The 21,454-nt window shown below is 36.7% G+C and overlaps 1 protein-coding gene across 1 annotated transcript in view; it reads right to left on the bottom strand.

Moving 5' to 3' along the window:
- Window positions 1–239: 239 nt before the first annotated feature.
- The window catches only part of APOB (apolipoprotein B), a 38,028-nt gene continuing 16,813 nt past the window's right edge, over window positions 240–21,454 (bottom strand). Inside the window, exons 19-29 of the mRNA XM_074820135.1 lie at window positions 20,988–21,170; window positions 20,660–20,781; window positions 19,816–20,026; window positions 18,391–18,566; window positions 18,069–18,256; window positions 17,658–17,803; window positions 14,658–15,034; window positions 6,145–13,725; window positions 5,239–5,353; window positions 4,248–4,431; window positions 240–3,154 (exon numbers count right to left, since the gene is read on the bottom strand). Of these exons, the coding sequence (XP_074676236.1) occupies window positions 1,328–3,154; window positions 4,248–4,431; window positions 5,239–5,353; window positions 6,145–13,725; window positions 14,658–15,034; window positions 17,658–17,803; window positions 18,069–18,256; window positions 18,391–18,566; window positions 19,816–20,026; window positions 20,660–20,781; window positions 20,988–21,170 (11,110 nt within the window). The 3' untranslated portion in view covers window positions 240–1,327. The remainder of the gene's footprint in view (window positions 3,155–4,247; window positions 4,432–5,238; window positions 5,354–6,144; window positions 13,726–14,657; window positions 15,035–17,657; window positions 17,804–18,068; window positions 18,257–18,390; window positions 18,567–19,815; window positions 20,027–20,659; window positions 20,782–20,987; window positions 21,171–21,454) is intronic.

Here is a 21,454-nt window from a genome sequence, read left to right on the forward strand (position 1 = left end):
GACTCTCCCTTTTCCAGGGCCTGAGCGTGCATCTTTGTGTGGTGCTGCTCTGTGCTGCAAATTTGTATCTCCTGCCACAAAACATATTTGGGTATTTGCAAACTGGTGCTCCATTGCTTCATGTATGTAACCAATCATACCATGGGATGAATCCAGGCTCTCTGTTTTCCCATTAATGAACAAGCAACAACCATATTACAGAGTGAACTGATTTTATCAAAACAGACATATACACGAAATTCTAGTGTTGTTTGTTAAAGAGTTTATTCTCAAAGAGGCAACATTACTTCAGCCTGAGCATGCCTTTCTCAAGGACTACGTATACAGTATTCCAACAGCTGAAAATAAACCATACCAGGTCCACACATTTTCTACTCAAAAGTAGTCCTATTTTGTGAGTGAATTCTTCAACATTATTTAAATTCATCTTTAAATCGAGAATTCATTTCAATGATGTCTAGGCTTCAGCCTAGGAGACTGAGAGGACAACTTTTTGACTCCCATCATATACAGTGATGTCAGTGAAACTTTGAGTTAACTAAACTCATGGTAAGTAAAAGTTAGACCATTTGATGTGAAACCAGAAATATCATGGGGAAACAGGTAACAAAACCCTGTATTTCTGAATCATAAATTAGCCAGTATAAAGAAAAACTATCTAAAATTCTTGGCATAGTTTTCTGAAAAGTGATACATGCATGAATTTATTTTTCTTAGAAGCACATTGGTATTATTATCTGCAGTTTTTCAGGAGTCAGATTTCTATATATGTTTATATTTCTATGTTCTTTTTCAGTTTTTGATGTTATTTCCAGAATTCATTATTTTTTTTCTTCATATTTTTGTACATGCTCTTTTCCTCTTCTTTTTGACCCAAACTTATCTATGAAGATATTTCTGTGCTGTGAAATAGATGTGTTTCCAAGCTGTTCTTCAACTGGCTAATGAATGTGACCTTTATCTTAGAACCTGTTTATTCTATGTATTGCATAGCTTTTGTGACTATTTACAATATGTATTGCACATTATTGGCTTGATCCAACATACAGTGAAATCAAAGCAAAGACTTCCCATTGACCTTGACAATTGTTGGAATAAGCCCTATAGTCCAAGTAAAAGTAGCTGTAATGAATGACACAAAAATGTAATAAAGAACTCATTTATTGGCTTATTAAGCTTATTAAAATAACCTAGTGTAGATTATTCAGTTTTCATTTACAAATTCAGATTCAAACAGTATGTACCTGAAGCTCCAGTACGCTGATTGCTGTTATTTTTAAATACATTGTGGTACAAACGTATTACTTCTCCTCTTCTGCATGTCCATTCAGGTCTTCATGCGCTGCTGTATATTTTCCATAATCTGCTGAAGATTCAGTTGCTCAGTGGCAAGTTGTTCATCAATGAATCTTTGCATTTCTTCCCATTTCCTGGAGCCTTGCTCAATGCCTTGCTGAATCAGTGTGCGTGTTAGTTCCACTTTTTTTCTGAGTGCTTCTCTGCTTTTCTGGGGCATTTGGTAAATGGACTGCCAGTCAAATGGCTTGGGAATATCTATTCTAAGCTCTCCTTGACGAACAGCTATATATGGTTTTATGCTCTCAGCTGTTATTTGCTCAAACCAACGAAGAAGCTCTGAGATATATTGCAGGAATGCAGAGTAATTTTCTATAGTTAGATCAATTAACCTTTTGGCCTCATTAATTAGCTTTTCTTGGGAATGACTAAGCTGTCCGTAGATCTCTTGGAGTTTTTCTTTGACTTGCTTGTTATGTTCATTGATTTTCCTCTTAGCAGCTGCAGACCAATATCGGATTTTTTCCTGAGCAGCAGATGAGAGCTCCAAAACCTTCTGTTTTCCTTTTCCTTCAACATCAGTTATAAGGTCATAATATTCCTGGCTGTAGTTTTCTACCAATTCTCTTACTTGGTCTGTTAGGCGTGTAACTGAGTCAGCAAGGTCTCCAACATACTTGTTTTGCCAGTCCACTAGTGTATCTATTAGATTCTTCAGCCATCCTAGTACCTTCTCTTCCACCTCATAGTATTTCACTGACCATCCAAGTGTTGTTGGATCAAAATATTCCTCCCGCAATGCCTTTACATAGAGAAGCAGTTGGCGCAGCTTTTCTGAAAGGTCCTGGAATGTCTTCTGGCTAAAATCTTTAAACTGAGATATGTATTTTTTAACATCTTTTGCCAAAGATCTCAGTTTCTGTGCATAGTCTGAAGCCATTGCATCTTTGTACAGCTGTTGAGTTTGGACTTTGATGTCTTCAAAATTTTTGGATTGCAAACTTCTAACCATTTCTTCTACCTTCTGAAAAACTTGCTGCACAACTTGTTTCAGTTGCTTAAGCCTTCCTGCGAAGTCAGCTTCCTGGAGAGTAGCAAATGTCTGCCTGATTTTTTCCTGCAAATGTTTCAACATTTCTTTAATTTGATCAAGTACATTATGACCTCTAAGAATTGTTTCAGAAGCAGGAACTCTGACTTCCAGCTCATTGATAGCTGCGATCAAGGCATCAAAGTACTCCTGAAGTTTTGAAAGGCATAAATCAGCACTTTTTGCTACCTTCTCTGTAGTTATAAGGTATATTTCTTCACCAGTGTACTTTTCAGACAGCCCAGGGACCTGGAATTTTGTGGTCTTCAGGAATTCAATGGCTGAGTCAATTAGGTGTTTTATTCTCTTGTGGTACTCTTCTATAATGCTAATTGTAGCATCCAAAAGTTTTGCTTTTATTCTTTGATAGTCAAACTGTTCAGCTTGATCTGCTGCTTTTTGATATAGCTGTTTAGCTTTGACCTTCACCTCCTGATATTTGCCAGAGGCCTCATTGGCAGCTTCGCGAAGCTGAGCATCTATTTGATCTATTTGTTTTACAGCAAATACGTATGCTTTGTCAGCATTATTCTGCATGATATTCTTCATCTTTAAGGTGGCAGCATTAATTTCCAGTCCCATATGTTCCTTATGATAGCGATTGACATACCTATAGACTGCATTTGTAATTTTAGGTACTTTTTCTTTTAGACCCAACAGCAAGTCTTTGGCGGCATCCTCTTTCCAGTTGAATTTCATTTGAATCAGGTCAGTTTTCTTGAAGGATATCTCACTTTTTAATATGTCAATGTCCTTCTGAGGAGCAGACTGAAAATATAGAACAGGATAAAAAAAAGGTTGCTTGTATATAAAACAAATCCAATATGAGTGTATTTCAACATTCTCATTTTGCAACTTTAATTTTATTATATATTAGGACAAATATACTACATTTTTTTGTCTACTGTATGTTTGCTCTCATCTTGAAAGGTTATTCTGGAAGAAATGATATTGTATCAAGCTACTTTGTGCCTCTTCAAACAGCAAGATCAGAACATAACTTAGTCTGGTCTTTTTAAAAATTTGACTGCAAATAAGATTTTTCCTTCCTTTGTATTAAATGCCTATCATGTTTCATAAGGCATGCAAATTACTTGGGAAAATGAGCCTTCTACTCATTCTTGGAATAATTTAAAGTGAATTCAAAAAGCATTTTCTTCATATGAAAATATTAGAGGATTTCATTTTGCAATCATTTAAATCAATGAGACAATTTAGAGTTATTCAGTAATTAAAGATTCTCAAATAAGAATCTATTTACATGAACAAATTTTTCAGTTTTCAGTAGTAAATAGTGAATTATGAGTTGCTTGTGATTTCTAAATTAGTACACCATTTTGGAATGCAAGATTTTAAGTTTGAAATTGTTTTAGTATGCCAATAATAATATATTTTATTAGCAAATCCATTATGGTTTTTAATTCTCATAATATACTGTGAGATATTAATGGATTGAAAAAGACACTCTACAGATGGTCTGACCTCTTCCAATGGCCTGATTCCTATGACAGCCATTTCTGTACTAATTATAAGTAGCCTGATGGGTATATATTAAACTTGATGGGTGGCTTATCTAAAGCTGGCTTTGTACTTTCTTCACTTTCAGTGGGTGTGCCTTCTTGATCATAGGAGAGGGCAAAATTAACTGTGTGGAGGAGCTGAGACAGCCTCTTCACACAGATGCTACTTTTAGTATTGGAAAGGCCAGTGTAGGAAACAAAACCTTTAATTACTGATAATTTTTCTTTGGACAAATGGTCATTCATTTGTCTTAACATAAACATACACAAACTTTAAAAGGGAACTTTTCCTCTGACCACACCCAACCTTTTTTGCTTTTTATTGCTCATATCAGTCTTACCCGAGTTTGGTAGTAAACTTTTGCTGTGAGAATGTCAGTGTCCATTTCAATGACATAGCCCAAGGTCCCAGCAGAGGGTGAAGATACTGAGCCCGATAAGCTCCTGTCAGTCTCTTGAAAACTCATGTGAATGTCTGTAAAAGTTGGGCTGATGATGTCTAGTGATGCAGTGTTGTCCATGACCCTACAACAGTGAATACACAGCTATGAAGCAATGCACAAAGCACAAGCCCAATGCAGTAAGTCTAAATACAATACCACCTATTGTTTTACATATATATGTATGTAAACAACACCTTTGTCATCAAAAGAAAATGTAGGGTTTTACTCTCCACATTTCTTAGGGTTTAGCCTAACACATACAAAACTTCACATCGCTCCAATTTTCCTGTTTCAGTTAAAACTATATTGAGCTCTGTTGAGTGCAGCAAAACATAACCTGTAGCTGTACCACTGTCAGCTTTCTACAGACTTCTAGAAGCTGACTGCAATTTTTTCCACCAACACAAATATAGCAGTATTTTTTTATCTGCATTTGTACTTGCCTTCACAGACTCTGTGCCTTGGATATACCAACACAACACTTGCAGGTCAAAACAGGCAGTCAGGAGGCCAACTCTGTAATCCCTAGTACCGGTACTTGTGAATAAAAATTACTATTTAATGGCTTGTGGTGACAGAGGGATCCAGTGAAAAAAACCCCACTATGTTGATGGTCAGATCTAGAACTGCTTTGACTACAAAATACTGTGTTTATATCTCAGCAGTTTTCTGAAATGGGGCTGCTGAGAAAAGCTATTCTAGAAATGCTGAGAGGGAACAGCTTTCCAGCTATCTTGAGAGGGAGAACAGCACAGCCAATAATGACAGCGTAGCTACATAGGTTCTTATTAATTACAGCAAAGCACTCTGAGGCATTAGAGACCAAAGCAACAATACATCACTGGCAATTTTGTCTATTATAAAATATATTAGTAGAGCAAATCTTTACCTAATTCCCGAAAGAGTAAGATCGTCCTTGTAGTTTGCACTCATGTCACGATGTGAAAAGCTGCCAATTGTCTTCATAACAAACATGCCTTCTTCGTATTTGTAGTTTGAAACAACTGCGAAAAAGATTTCAAATGTATGTATTTCCAGAATTTACCACCAAACAATACAAAATGCATATCCAGTTATATGTCAGATGGCCAGTTGCGGGTGTTTTAGTATGTAAAATTATGCATCAAGAAACTGGATGCCAATAATGTCCCAAACAAAAAGATATGAAAATATTTCTGGAACCAGAGTATTTTAAAATTCAATTTTTCTCTATGTTTAGAACAACACGGATACAACATTTTACATTCATGCAGATCATAAATGGGGATTCTAATTTCTTGAGAGTTTAGAATTTTATTCTGATGTATATTTTTAGTATTATTATAAAGTCTAGAACTCAATGCTATATGGGACACCAGAGTTTCCTAAGTTGAAATAATTTTTGAAATAAGATATGCTTAGTTCCTAAGGAAAAAGATAGGTATTTCTTTATCTGAATTGAATCAGATAAAAAGTCAGCCTGCCTTCTCTCCTTTACATGTATTATCATAAGTAACAGGGGAATGTTATGTTGTTCACAATTTAAAGTAAGAAACGGCTACACAGAAAAGAGAGCTTTTCCATTTTTTTCACAATATGCCATTACTTATACATACAGCTAGTCATTAGCCTTCAGGGTGATCAACTGAGACTCTGATAATAATTTATGAAAAAATGCTGCTGATGATAAAAGAAGTATAATTTAATGTCACTGCTAAATAGACATATGCAAAGTCCTGGGGAAAAAAAATCTGAAAAAAACCCAGCATACAGTATTTCCCCCAAAATTGTGGTGTACAGAATTTCAATGTCTTACCACTCAAGTCATATTCCAGGAACTGCAATGTTGAGCTGCAGGTAGAGTCAATGGACTGTTCAAAAGAGTCCTTTTTGTTTGTTAAGTCCGTTCTCCAGGTGACATTGTACAAAGGGGAAGCAACTTTGAAAGATCCAGTCAGGGCACCAAATGATGGGATGTAAATTCCAGCAGGCAAGGATATTTTGAGAGGCGCAATCTCAATTTTCTGTTCAGGAATTGTAATTGTAGGCAGATCAAAATCTGCAATCTTATTAGCTACTTCATCCAGATCTAGGTGGAAACTGCCAAGAGAGATACTCTTTGGAAGAGTGAATTGAGACACAGTTATTTGGTATTCAGGTATTGTCACCTCAAAATATGGTACTTTATATTCTTCCAGCGTAATATAATTGGCTCCTACATCCACTTTGGGGAATCTTAATTTTGGCAGTGTGGGTAAATTGACATCAAATGGTATTGTGTTTAGCGTCTGTGGAATTTTTATGTTGCGCAAGTCGATAGTGTATGCTGGGACCTGGAGAGTGGTGAAAGGAACTCTGAACTCTGGAGTGCTGAGAACAGGGCTTGGAGCTTTTAGGTGTAACTCAGGAATACTGAAAGTGAAACCATCGGTCAGCTTATTCACAGGTATGGGGAAAAAGTAACCATCATCACTCTTTGTGTATACAAGTGATGCTGAACCATTTAAGTACTGTTTTCTGTCAGCACTGGTAGTGACGTCCAACTTCAAGATATCCCATAAGCTCTTCTCAGAAATGGGACACTTTATGTTTTTGAGGAAGTCCACGTATCCTTCCAAAGATCCAGAAATATCAAACTTTGCCTTTGAGTTTTCATTTGATAACTGCATATCATGACTGAGAGATAATGACTGAATTTGGCCTTCACCCTTCCAGCCAACTTTCTGGTTTGCAGTACTGATTTTCACTATGACAACTTGATTAATTGAGGCTGTGTCCAGGAAGGAATTTGGCTGAGTGGCTTGAATCTGAAGATCAGCTGATATAGCCCAAGGGGCCAGCTCTAAGGTTGCTTTGCATCTCTGAGCCCCAGTTGTTGTGAAAAGAGGTGTATATCGTGCATAGTTCTTCCCGTTGTGCTCCCAGACTGCATAAACACGATGGGTAGATGCTTCAACTGCAAGTATTTCTTTCATTTCACTGTTCCAGAGGCCATCTGCTTTGGAGTGGGCCTCAAGCTTGAGAGATGACCGAGCTCCATTAGCATTCAGATAGGTGTTTGCCTCATGGTCTAGACTTCCAGAAAATGCATTTCCAGTGTAAAATACTCCATCAATATCCCCATTTGTAGAAGTTTCTACTGATATGTAAGATGTAAGGCTCTCTAAAGCAAGTTTGTGAGCAATTCCTCCCTTAGCACTGGTGCCATATTTAGGAGTATTAAAATCATAGATTAATTTTAGCCCTGAGGAAAGAGTGGGTTTAGACTTAGTATTTCCGGAAAGTTCTTGGCTGAAATTCATTTTTAAAACCGGTGTGTTGATTTCTGCATTTGTTGCTACAGAAGCTTCCATGTTCCTCTTTGTAAGACTAATAGTGCTGTCATGATTTCCTCCTAGAAATTTATTATTACTCAGGGACAATGCTGTGGCCAGCTTCAACCCCCTTTTTCTTGTCAAACTTGTTGAACCATCCAGCTTAAATTGCAGTGCATCAATGACAGAAGAGGACGAGACACTGAGTTGCCCAGCAATATCTGACTGATTGAACAGGCCGGCATTTGCAGTTAAAGTGATCACACTGGATTTAAATGAGAAGTCGTAAGTAATGTTTCCCATGGCAGGAATTAAGATGTGGTTTGATGGGCTGTTGATTTTGAATCTAGGAAGCTTTAGAGTGCGTAGATCCTGTGGGACGTGAAGGACTGGAAGCTCCAGAGAAGGTAAGACTAGTGTGTAAGATGGTACTGAAAAGCCAACAAATGGGACTGTGAATCCTGTTGTGCTTATTTCTTTCGGGAGCATGTAACCAAAGGCTGGCATCTCAGCAGTAAAAGGAGAAACCTCAATATTCACAATTGGAATAGTGTATCCTGGAATCCTGAAGGTCCGTGGTAATTTGTTCAGTGATGTCTGTATTTTATATTTGTCAAATTTTGTTTTGGCTTCATTATATGACTTTGTGAGAAAATCTAAAGCAGTGTTTCTTCCTCTCTCAAAATGCTTGTTGAAGAAAGTGATGTATTTATTAAGTGCTTCATGCACTGTTGCTAAAGGAAGTGGGATTACATGCATGTCTTTGTTTTTCTCATACTGAGCATTCAAATTTAAATCAAAGGATTGTCTTGTTGTCTTCAATAAATCTTTCAGGCCTACCTGTTCCCACAGTGAATAATCTTTTAGCTGCGGAGTTTTGATTCCAGTGTAGGGAACCTGAAGCTGAGGAACAGTTAGAGGAATATTTAAGAAGTCCAGGTTGGCATCTCCATTCATTTCGACATGAGCTTCAATTCTGTCATCACTGTTGCCAGCAGACATATTATGGGAATATCTGTACTGATTAAACCTGCCAGTGGCTTGCCAGCTGACCTGCTGAACAGAGGAACTGAGTGCAAAACCATAGTTATTCAGGAAGTCAATTTTGCCAGTCAGTTTCATTGGGAAGCTGATTTTCACATTTCCATCATTGTTTGTTAATAGACGAATTTCAAAAGGCTGTGCCAAGAAGGAAACTTCATTATTTACAGTTCCAGTAATCCGTCCATTGAGCCGAGCATTGTGAGAGCCTGTAAATTCTACTTTCATTCCTCCAAGCTGTCCTGTGCCTTTTACATTCAGAATGCTACGTCCCACACGCTGTGACTCAATTTCAGACTGAATCTGAAGCGTTGCATAATTTAGGAAACCACATTCATATCTCATAGCTTGGTTGACTTTCAGGTACTTATCATTTATTCTGTTGTTGGCAGAAAATGTAATAATGGGGCCCTCAACCCTGAAAGTGGCATGTGAATCCAGACTGCCTTCATCAGACAAATTAGGAGAAGCCCATTTCCAGTTTCCTTTACCAGTGGAGGTAAATGATATGTGTCCTGCTTCTACCTCTGTTGTCATATTATTGACCAGATCAGCCTGGCTGGAGAAATCAGCTTGTGGAATATTCAGTCTGTGAGAATATGCTGTTCCACTCTGCATCCAAATTTTTCTTTGCAGCTTGACCATTAAATTATTCTGTAGTTCTACTGAATTTTTTGTTGTATATAAGTTTGCTCTAGTTTCAGCTTCACCTTCTACTGAAGTCCCTAAAAATACCACTTCATTGGCGTGATCAACTTTAAGGAACCTGTGGTTGACCTTCAGGGAATTTTTAAGGTTCAGCTGCTTCATCTCAGGGGCCAAGAGACGTGAATCTGCAATAACACTAAGAACTAGGAAGTCTAATTTGGACGTTGTTCGAGCTGAAAGGGAAGTCACAAATTCTGGACTGTTTGCAGATGTTGTAGTATTATGGACCTCAGCATGTGCAGACAGTGTAAAGAATGGAGAGGTGACTCTGAAAGCACCAGACAATTTGCCAAATGTAGGGACAGTCACAGTATGTGGGATACGTGGAAGCTGGAACTCTGGTATCTTCATGTTAGGAATCTGGAGCTCATTTAGATTTAGTTTTGGAACCACTAATTCTGGTATTTGAAACTGAGGCATTTGTATTTCTGGGAAAGAAATGTCGGAAAAAGGCATCTCTCTCATCTTCAGATCTTTAAAATACAAATCAATTGCTGGCAACTGAAATTCACCAGACATGAGTTTGTCTATTGCTCTCACAATCTGCAGTTTAATCTCATTCAAGTCAATTGTATAGGAAGGAACTTTAAAGGTATTTAGAACTATAAATTCTGGCGTAGTAAATTTAACTGGGATTTTTATGTCCTTTAGTCTCTTAATATTTATCTCATAGGAGGGGATATGCAGATCAGTCAGTGGAACAATGAAGTCTGGTGTTTGAAATGTTGCTTCCCGAAGACTTCGGAGACTAACCTCAAAGGCAGGTATAGTGAATATAACAGTTGTGATTTCAGGGACTTTAAATCCTGTTTCAACAAACTGGTCTAAATTTTCAGCCCAATTTTTTAGATCATACTCTTCAGCCAAAGCAATGATTTTCTTAAAAGTTATGTTCCACTGGTCAGAAATGTATATGACAACAGAACTGTAGAATTGGCTTATCTTCTGAAGATACCACTGGAATTCCTGGGAAATATCCATTTCAGAAATCCTCTCTCGCAGGTCTTCCAGATGTTCATTCACCTTGGCTTTCAGATTAGCAAATGTTGTTGAGTTTATGAGCTCCTTGAACCAGTTAATTATTGCAGCAAGCTTGGTGTCCCCTAGTTGTTCCATGTATTTTGAAATCACAGCTCTAAAATCTCTCATATACTGTTTCAGTGCTTCTGCTTTCTGTGGAAGTTCTAGATTTCTGAGTTCCTCATTTATTTTCTGGGTCACTTCTCGAATTTTGTTATTTGTGTCATCAACAAACTGGTTATAGTCAAAAGACTTGAGCTTTTTAATAACCATGTCAAGGAACTTGTTGACTTCCTTTATCATCATTTCATAATCAAAGGTTTGCACTTTCTTGACAGCATCATCAATAAAAGCAACAACTTTATCAAAGCATGACTTCACATCAATATTTTTCAGGTAGGTGGTCAGTTTCTGGACAGTTTCTTTTATTCTGTACTGGTTAAGCAGTTCTATCATTCTGTCCATTAAAAAATATACCTGCTTATCAATTTCATATTTTACAATCAGTTGGTGCATATGACGTTGGAAAGCATTGATCTTCTCAGACACTTCATACTCCTCTATCCAGTTTAGAATAAAGTCTTTGATTTGTTCAAGAACTTCATTAATTTTTTCAATTGGCAACGAATGCTTCAATTTTTCTAAAACTTCTTTAGCATCAAATATTTTAATCTGCTGTTTCAAATTTTCTGCAATGCGTCTGACATCAATATTCTGAATCTGAATCTTGAGCTGTTCTAGGTTTTCCTGTATCCTAGCTGTAATCCTGTACTCATCATCTACATTTTTAATCCAAGCCAAAGTGCTGCTTCCGATTTTGCTAGGATAATACTGCTGAAAAAAAAATTGCAATTTTTGAATAGTGTCAACTGCAGTCAATCTTATCTTATATTTGTTATCTAGAGCTGTCATTGTTTCAACTATTTGGTCTAGAAGCTGTGCAATGAGTGTTTTAATGTCATACTGCTCATAATGATCTTTGATGTATTGCTCAATTTGTATCAGATAGACCTTCAGCTGAGACAGTATTTCTTGAAGATTGTCCATGGCTTTTTCCAGCATAATTTGGAGATCATCAGATGTTATTTTGTAGTCCTTTGTGAAAGCAACCAAATTATTTTTTATGCTGCTAACTCTGCCTTTCATATCTAATTTGTTCATGTAATCATTAATGTGCTGTGGGAGTTTATCCAAAGTTGCCTTGTATTTTCTCATATGTTGTTCTATGTTAATGTTCTTCAGGTAACTTTGTATGGCCTGCAGTGTGGATAGAATGGTGCTTCTGATTTGTTCAAAGTAAACTGGCAAATGTTCCAAGAATGGTAGGTTAATAACATGCATATCTTTATTTTTGTCATACTTCACAGACCCAGAGATGCTGAATTCTTGAGGCTCTGACACACTGTCCCTGAGGCCAAATACATCAATTAAATTAACTTCTTCAGATATGAATGGTAGTATGACTGATGTATCCATTACAGAGAGATCTGCTAGAGCTCTTCCACTAAGTTCCACACCGGTCTTTTCTGCATCATTGTAAGCACTGAGATCTTGTGAATATACATTATTGTTTATCTGACTTTTCAACTTCCAAGCACTTGACTGCTCTGATGGAGTAAAAAGCATATGAACTTTGTTATCAAGCAGGGTAGTGTATCGTCCTCTAGACTTCAAGCTGTGACTGGTAGATCCTCTGTAATCATGGGAGAAAGTGAAAGCAAGAGGCTCTGCTTTAAACAGGAATTTGCTGTAAAGGTCTCCTGTGTGTTCACCCATAGCAACCAGCTTTCCGTTACCATTGGTATGTATGTCAGCAGTGAGAGCAAATGGGGCCATAGTGGAACGCACAACATTGCTGAAACGGAGAGATTTGGAATCACAGTTTGTGTTCATAGTAACTGAGGAAGCAAGCCCTGCCACATTCAGATTAACTCTGTGACTCACTGCTGCGCCTTGAACATTTGCAACTGTATCTGTTTTAAAGTTTGCAGCTAGATCAGCATACGTAATGGTGTAGGTATGCCTTATTTCATCTGCTCCATAGGCTCCTCTGACATTGCCACCCAAGTTCAGCTTCAGAGGCTCGAGAAGCAGTTCTGCTTTGTTGATCACTTCTGTTTTAGTGTATTTAATATTATTGCTCAGTTTAGCTGTAAGTGAGCTAGGCTGCAGTTGTAGGTCAAAAACATGCTTGTGGAACTTGTCAAAGCTGAAGCTGTTGTCTAACTTTGAAGCAAATGTTAAGGACAAACCAGGAATATTCAAGTCATTGGTGTACTCCAACTTAATCTCTTTGAATGATCCTTGCAAATTATTTGAAAACTTGAGCCCTTCTCTATTAATTCTGAAGTTTAAAACATGTTTGCTGTCCGTACCTAGAACTGTACTCTGATATTCACTTCCCAGTGTTATTTCCGTTAGGCTCACTCTTCCACCTAGATTGAATTTTGCATTGCTTTTACCGTAGCGCCCAGAAGAGGACAGCGACATGGAGCCTCCAGCAGTATCAAGTTTGGCATTCATTTCACTCTGCATTGTCAATGGACTAAACTGCACATTTGTGGTTGCGCTGCTGGCTAGACCATACTGATTTACATTGAGTGATGACTTATGTGCAGCTCGATTTTTTTGATCAGTCATAGAGATATCAGTGTTGAAAACAAGATCCTGGGAATTGAGAGAACCTGCAAACAAGGCATAATACTGGGTTTGTTTGTAAGTGGCTTGGTACTCAGATCGAAGTGCTGCCATCTTCTTTGACAGAATTAATTCAAGCTTATTGACACCTGCAATATGTCGATACCTCCCATTGGTTTCAGATGTCATTTTCAGCTGGCTGTTTTCATATTTCAGTGAAGCTGTGTTCTTTAATAGTCCACTTTGTACATCAGAAATGGAAGTAATGGAAACTAAATCATCATTGTATCTGCCAGATATCTGATTGGTAGCCTGAAGGTAAGAAGAATCCAACTTCAGATTTGATTTTCCTTCTAGAACCCGTCTCTTTTCATTGTATGAGCTTGACAGAGTGTAAATGCTTCTTGCAAAGACAGAAGCCACTTCCAGCTGCCCTTCCATCCTGACATTATTGATATTCACATTATTTGTCTTTTCAGAAACAATGTCACCAGAAAATGAAAACTGAGGACCCAGAGTACTAGATGCCGTAAGTGATATGGTGTAGTTTGCAACTGGACTAGGTTCATAACTCTTTGTCCTGGACAACTTAAAAACTGATGTTAAGAGTCTGTGCTTTAGGTGATTTTCATACGCACAGGTGAATCCATTTCTATTATATGATGCTTCTCCAGAACCTGAAATAGGAAAAAGGAGACAAAAGCTAACAATGTAATTTATACATTTTTACCTTTAAGACTTTGATGCCACTAAGTTTTTATGTTACTGCTTGAATTACAATTACTGTTATTACATCATTTTGTTTTAAATGCCAAAATGTTTTGGTAAATCCTGATTATTTCTGTAAAAATTGTTATTGTTTTGATATTTGGGGCTAAAATTTTGAACTATGAATAAATTAAATCTCTACATTACTAAATATAATTATGTGAAATGACATAAAGTTATGTAATTATTTAAACTTTATGAAGATGGACTCTCAAGAATAACCCGTATCTAACATTCCTGGCTTTTAATTTTTTCTTTATCATGCTTCATTTATGGTGGGGAGTTTAGAAAAGACTAAAGTTAGTTTGTTCTTTTGGAACTTGAGAACTCAAACTGCAATTTTAGAGGAACTAATTTAAAAATAGCAGTCTTAAAACCTATCCAGTCTGAGTCCGGGATAACTGCTATGTAATTATGGAAGTATATGGACATATATAAATGATTTTAAAATTATATATCTATAAAAATAGAGTGAGAAATAAACTGTGGGCATACCTACACATACACCTGCACACCTAATTTTGAAAACACTTGACTTGTCAAATGCACAAGTGTTTACAGAATAACGCCTTCAGGTTTGAAGGACTCTTTCTTTAGTGGGGAATATATAGGAAAATATGGACCTAAAAAGTCTTTATTGAATTAAACTGACTTCACATTTAGTGCCTGAATAGACAGACTCACATAATATCTCTAAAAACAAAGAGAAAGTGATTTGAGATTATACAACATTTTTCTTTAAATAAGCAGCAGGAAAATGAATATGCTGTACCTGATACATGGAAAATAAAGTAATTAAAATAGTTTTGCCAACATTGCAGTATTTAGCACACATTCTTACCTTTCACACTGTAGGAAAGTAGCTCAAAAACTGAATCAGCGTTCGTGGTATAAGTAGTTCTTATGCTGGATGCTTTCTCTGTGGTGCTATTAGCCAAAGTGTACGCTGCTGTCCAGTTGTAATAGTTGCTGTACACATTAGCAGAGATCTCTAAAGTGCCAAGTAAAGGCACACGAAGAGGATAGGATTCTGGAACAGTAAACGTTGGGATTCTGTATTCCTGAGACGGCACACTTATTCCCATTGACTCCATTACTAGAGGAGGTGTTTTAACACTCTGTGGCACCCTTATGTCATGGGATGATCTTCCACCAAATGGCAATGGGATATTAATTAGAAAACTGTTCTTATTTAAGCTGTATCTGATCCGGCCTTCACTAGAAAAAAAAAGTGACTCTATTAGAAATTGTAACTCCATGCATGAAGCATATACATAAATTTCCATGATTCATACTATTCCCATGATACTGAACTTACATGTTTATATCAATGTCAATGACTTTAGGTTTAGAGAGAAATGTAATGATGATCTATTATTATCAGTATTTTTTAAGCACTTATCTATCAGAATTTACTGAAAGCACTACTGGCGTCAGTGAATTCTGTCAATGTTTTTCCCCTTATTTCACAATCAGGGAGACTCCTAGGTCAAGTAGTCCAGAAATACATTCTTTCTGTAAGACCATGCATTAGAATTCAACGGTTCCTGATTCTTTGTTCAGAATTAAGTAACAGTTCACAGGTGGAGATTGTCATTCAAGGGGCTAAATACACAACTGTTATGAATCTTGCATTTGATTTTCTACTCTGAGAATCCAAATCTGCTTTATGAACGTTGATGAAAAGATGTATTGGCATGAAAATGATCTTCAAAATGAAGGAATTTGAATGAAAATAGATGACATATAGGAAAAAAATGCTTCCAAAACTGCTACACTTGTGCAATGTGGCATGCTGAGTACCAGAAAAAGGCGATTATATTCTTCTTAAAAAAAGTCATGTATTCTTATAGAAATGCATGAAAAGTCTTACTAGCATTAGAAGTTGTAAGAACCTAAATTATAAAGAATTTATCTTTCTGACCATAAGCATTTCGAAAGTTTCATCCCAATATTCAGCATTTATTTTATTCTGAATAAATATAAATACAAATCTAACCATTTGACCAGGAGCTAGGACTAGCAAAAATGGATCGTCAGCTGGAAAGCTTGTGGGGAAAAAGTGTAATTATGAAAAGGCAAAACAGGAGGAAACCCGTCCTTAATTTGTGCATGAACAATAAGCTGGCAAAGATGCTTTTCTTGTTTGTGTAACTGGTCTTTTATATTACAAAATCTTCTTTTTTACACTTAGAGCTACATCCTAAGATGAAAATTAAGAAAACATTTTTGAAATTTGTTCCTTTACATCAAATGGTTAAAAAAGCAACATCACAGAGCAGTAGAAATTACTATTATTATTACAATAATGTACACTGCTAATAAGAACATAGGAGAAAAAACAGTTTTTTCCTTGCTTATACTTAGCTTAGGAACACAATGGAAACAATAGAGATGTGTGTTGTTAACATACAGTTTCATATTACTACAGTGAAAGATAATACATGCAAAAACAGCGCTGAAAGGTAAAATGCAAGACTGTTCTCCATCTGTTTTTGTAATCCAATCCTATACTAGCTTCTGTTGTTCTTTACATTCATTTCAGCCATAAATATTTCCCTAGCTCATGGGAAAATATAGACATGTTTCTATTTATCACAGTGGTAGCTGTGGGTGTACTCTGAAGATACTACCAAGTAACATTGTTCCTTGAATTCTTATGCACAGGCAGAGCAGCAATGTGATATGAACAGTAAATGACAAGAACAGTATGTGCTAGGAACTGTAATGAGAGCAGATCCTGGCAGGTGCATGAGCATTTTAAAGTCTAGATCCACTCTGGCTGATTTACAGTCTAATTTCCTAGAAACAGAAGAAATGTACTATTTATCTGCCTTCCAGTCTCTCTTTTTGTTTGTCAAACCCTACTTTTTATAAATTTTTAACATGTTGGGTGATTTCTGTCAAATTTGACAGAAGGGTAAAAGCCTCAAGGGTAATTACATTCATCCAAGTCTTGTGAAACTCTCTATTAGGTGGAGGAGGTGGGCCCAAACTAGTGCAAGCATCCAGTCCCTATGTGTACAACCATGGCATGTGTTGCCTGTGAGCAAGTGACAGATGGAGTCAGACCTGGGAAGAGGTCAGGGTACCATATTGGTGGAGGTCAACCAGTATGTGTAGGGGAATGGGAAGAACAGCTCAATAGGACTGCACAGGAAAAAGTAAAGATACGAGGGTTATGGCCAAAGACAAAGGATCTGTAGGGATGCAGGACACAAATCTATAAGAAACCTGGCTTCATTAGTTCTGTAGCTTAGAATAAAGATTGTTGAGTGCTGTATTTTATTGTATTGTATTTTACTGAATGCTTTAAACTGAAAGAGGGTAGATGATACATTTAGATTAGATAAAAGGAAGAAATTCTTCACTACAAGGGTGGTGAGACACTGGAAGCGGTTGCCCAGAGAGGTTGTGGTTGCCTCCTCCCTGGAAGTGTTCAAGGCCAGGTTGGATGGGGCTTTGAGAAACCTGATCTAGCAGAAGGTGTCCCTGCCCATGTCAGGGGGATTGGAACTAGATGATCTTTAAGGTCCCTTTCAACCCAAACCATTCTATGATTTTTGTTCAGTTCTCATCACTATATAACACAATACTTCAGGATATACTTATATCCTGCAGGAGTGACTGCTGTAAAGTCTAATCTGTGTTAAAGACATGCATCATTTCCTCCATATAATTTCATCTCTCTGGTCTTAAAATTCTCTGTTATGATTCTAATTTTATGCTAATGTTTACAGCAATTCTGCATTGTTTCATAAAACAAAGTAAAATAACACAAAAATATGAACAAATATCTATTTTCAGTTTCCTACGTGACTATCCTAGTTTCTCTCCCTACCTTTTCAGGAAAAGTTCTTCAGGAATGGTGATAACAGGCAGGTTAATCTTCTGAATGTTCAGTTCCTGCAGTCCACTTAGTTTGTCTTGCAGAGTCTGGGCATAGGGGACATCTTTTGATGCCTTTTGCAGCCAGTTGTTGGTTGCCTGCAATGAGGAGACAAGTTTTTCAATGTAAATAACAAGTTTTAGGACTTCCCAGTAAGTTATCTGAAAGTCATTGTAACTATTCACATACTGAGCCCTAGGCATCTGATAAAGTAACTGGTTCGATCAAAGTCGGAAATATCCATTTTATTCAATCTGATGAGTGCTTTTACAAATAGTTCCCATTTTGGCTTCCATGGGGAAGTCGAGAATTCACCAGGGCTATGTGGTCAAGCTGTAATATCTACTGTAGGTTGAAACATACCACGATAAATTGTGACACAATATGTCGCAGTGTCATATCTGTATGAGCCACTTTCCGATCCAGCAGTTCATTGGCATGCTTCTCTAAAGTTTTTGGGTAGTCTGAAAAGTCAACTGGGAAGCCAGAAGTCATTTTTTTCACAGCAGCACTGGCACCTGAATTCCACTCTAGCTCAACTTTCTCCGAATCTGAAAATCATTAATTTAAAAGAAAAGGGTAAAATCAGTAATATTGTTATTCTATTTAAGGATATACTATAAACTAATGTAAAAAGATGTTTACATTTATAGGTTGTACACGTGGATCATGTTTTTGCCCCTACCGTATCTGAGAAGAACTCTTTCTGAAATTGAGTTTCCATGAGTTGTTGCAGCTGAACTTATCTGAAGATATCCTTTTGTTGGTGAATAATTAACCAATGCTTCAGTTCTAAGTTCGGTTTGCAGGCGAGGAATAGAAATGGTGCCTCTTAACATTGTCTCTTCCATTCCAGCATATCTGTGAAAGCAAAAAGTAAATGTGAACATTAAAAATTTCACCCTACTTTTTCATTTATGTTTCAGGAGTAATTTCAGCATTTAAATCTGTAGTAAAGGCATAATAGGTGTTATAAAGAACCATATTGAATCAAACTTGTATACTCTGTTCCAACTCAATGAATGTTTTCAGATTCTGCTAGATACTTTGGGATATCTATGGTAAATTATTATAATGCTACTGTGCAGATACACACAATAATAATTCCATATTAATTTAATAACACTGAAATGGATGCAAATATGTACCTGTCTTGGTAGAGTTGTACCTGAACCAAATTCTGAACTCCTTACTCAAGCTGAATTCTCTACTAAGGATACAGGCTGTGGCCACAAACCACATAGAAACAAAACACTTAACAAAATATATTATGCCACTGGGCTTCATTTTCCTTTATTCACATTTATTTTATATCTCTGTAACTTTGTTGACTTGAGCAAACTTCTAATATTATGTTAGTGCAAATGAAAGCGAATTGAGGTCCCTGACATCTGTCCAAAGCTCCCACTGATATCAGAGGCAATTCTGCATGAACAGCAAAGACAAAGACTCCCTGGGGCACCATCAAGATCACAGAATTCCATGGAAGATTGAGGTTTATTAAAGAATGTGATCAGCTCATTTCACTATGGACTTGTGAGGCAGACAATTTTAGAAACCCTGGCAGGCTGAACATTTTTGTTAGCTCCCCTGTAGATGTTCCCGGAAATATTCTCATCATGAAGCGTGGGAATTTTTACAGGAAGCTCTCAGTTATTTTTGGTTTGGTTGCTTATTGAGTGCCATTAGACTTCTTCATGGGGAGATGTAATAACTTTTTTTAGAGCCAAACATATCCAGTAAAAGAGAATACCTCTCTGAACAAACCTTGCCTTGTTTATATCCTTGTATTATCACACCTGCAATAACAGTAGTACAATGTCATTCTTGTAGTCATGTGTGGGCAAACATGGAAGAACTAGCTCAAGGAACTTGTAATACAAATGATGTATATACATATAGTAGGAAAGATCAGTTGGTGTATGAGATGTATTTATTTGATGTATACATGACGGATTGCAAATAAACTTCTTCAAGGGTTTTTATATGTCTCTACATGTAAGCAATTTCTCCAAAATGGGATATTTCCCAAAATTTTCTGCCGTCAATAAAACCTTCAGCTATCTTATTCAAAGGTATCTGTAAAAGTCAAAGTCATTTTCTGAGTTACCTTATCTGGCCAGTAAGAGTAACTTCAGAAATCTTCTTGTTGTTGAAGTCTAAGACAAAGGTATATGCTTTCTTCCCAGGAATGGATTCATCAGTAATTCTGAAGTTTGTACCAAAGTCAACATCAACATCTGGAATGTGGACATCACTGGCCAAAATCTTTCTGTCTCTGTTGTACCTGAAGGTCAATGTGGCCTCATGCTGCTTTACACCTGGAAAATAAAATGTACTTTGGTTATTTGCCACTATGGAACTTGTTTGGACTTTTCTTAAAAGGAGACTTAAAAAAGGATCAACTGGAAATTACATCACCCTGAAGATCTAATGCAACCTTTGATGAGTCTCAATCAGAAACTGGGTCATTTTTTTTCTCCTCATCTTCTGAACATATCACGGGCTGATCCACTAATCCCGTCACTGTTTTTGTTACCTAAACTTGCTATCCTATAGATTGTCTCTTTGAAAAATTTGCTCTTTATGCAGTTCCTTCTTGATTTGTATGCTTTACTTCCATATTTCATCAGAAATGGTATTTTTCTCTTGCTTATATAGAACCCACTAACTTCTCCTCTTCCTTGCTTCCATTCACTAACATCACACTTTTATTTAAATTGTGGGGAAGCATTTTTAGGATACAAAATCAGCCTCTGATCATGAAAATCTTGCACTGGGTTTGCACACATGAAATGCAATGGAGTAAAGTGCTGGCCTGTTTGGGTGTGAAAATGGTATTCTGTTTTATACTGTGAAGAATTCTAGTATGTTTTACTCATACAAATCTTTTTTCCCATTAAATGACACAGTTTAAAACTGAGCTAAACCATATTATTTTTTCAGACTCTTACCTTCTGCCTGGACAGCAAACTTTAAGGTGTCTATCAGGTCATTTCCCTCTCTCTGCAGGTCATAGTTTGCACTTGCAGAGTATTCCTTCACTTCACCTGTGGACACTATTTCAACTTCAAATCTAAAGGAAAAACAAATATCTTCTAAATAACTATTTTGTCATGACCACAAAGAGAAGAAATCATACAGTTCTCAATAGGTCTCCTTCTGAGCTGCTCCCGCTTTTCTGAATGTAAGCTTTATGTAAGAGGGTACTGTAGATACTAAGCCCTAGGAGAGAAGGTTATTTATCGCAAAATAAACACAGTTAAAGCTGATATGACTTACCTGGATTCTCCAGTCAAGGGATAATATGGAGCTGCCTCTGTGGCACTGGCATTAGAGTACAATAATTTGGTGCAGAAATTTAGACCAGCAATGAAAGGCTTGCAAGAAGTCCAGCTTTCTTGGTTCTCGATCAGAGGTGGAATCTCTTCAGTTTTGGCTGGAGACACCAAATGCAGCGTATTGCTGGAACAGAAAAAAGAGTTATTTTTCCCAGGGCAGGTGTTCAGACATTGTCTTATTAACAAGGTTATTTTCTGAATAAAAATCACTTATTAAAGTAAGGGTTTAATGAAATAACATTTGGTGGTTAAATGATCAATTTGTTTATTATTATAAGTATTATTATTTATAATTATGTGTATTGAGCCCTCTCTAAAATTAATGTACTTCATTTAAATTAAATCTAAAAATAGGCATTGCTATTATAATAATTTTATGTGAAAGAAAACAAAAAAAATATAAATAGT

This window comes from Strix aluco, chromosome 3 (genome assembly GCF_031877795.1).
Source record: "Strix aluco isolate bStrAlu1 chromosome 3, bStrAlu1.hap1, whole genome shotgun sequence".
NCBI lineage: Eukaryota > Metazoa > Chordata > Aves > Strigiformes > Strigidae > Strix > Strix aluco.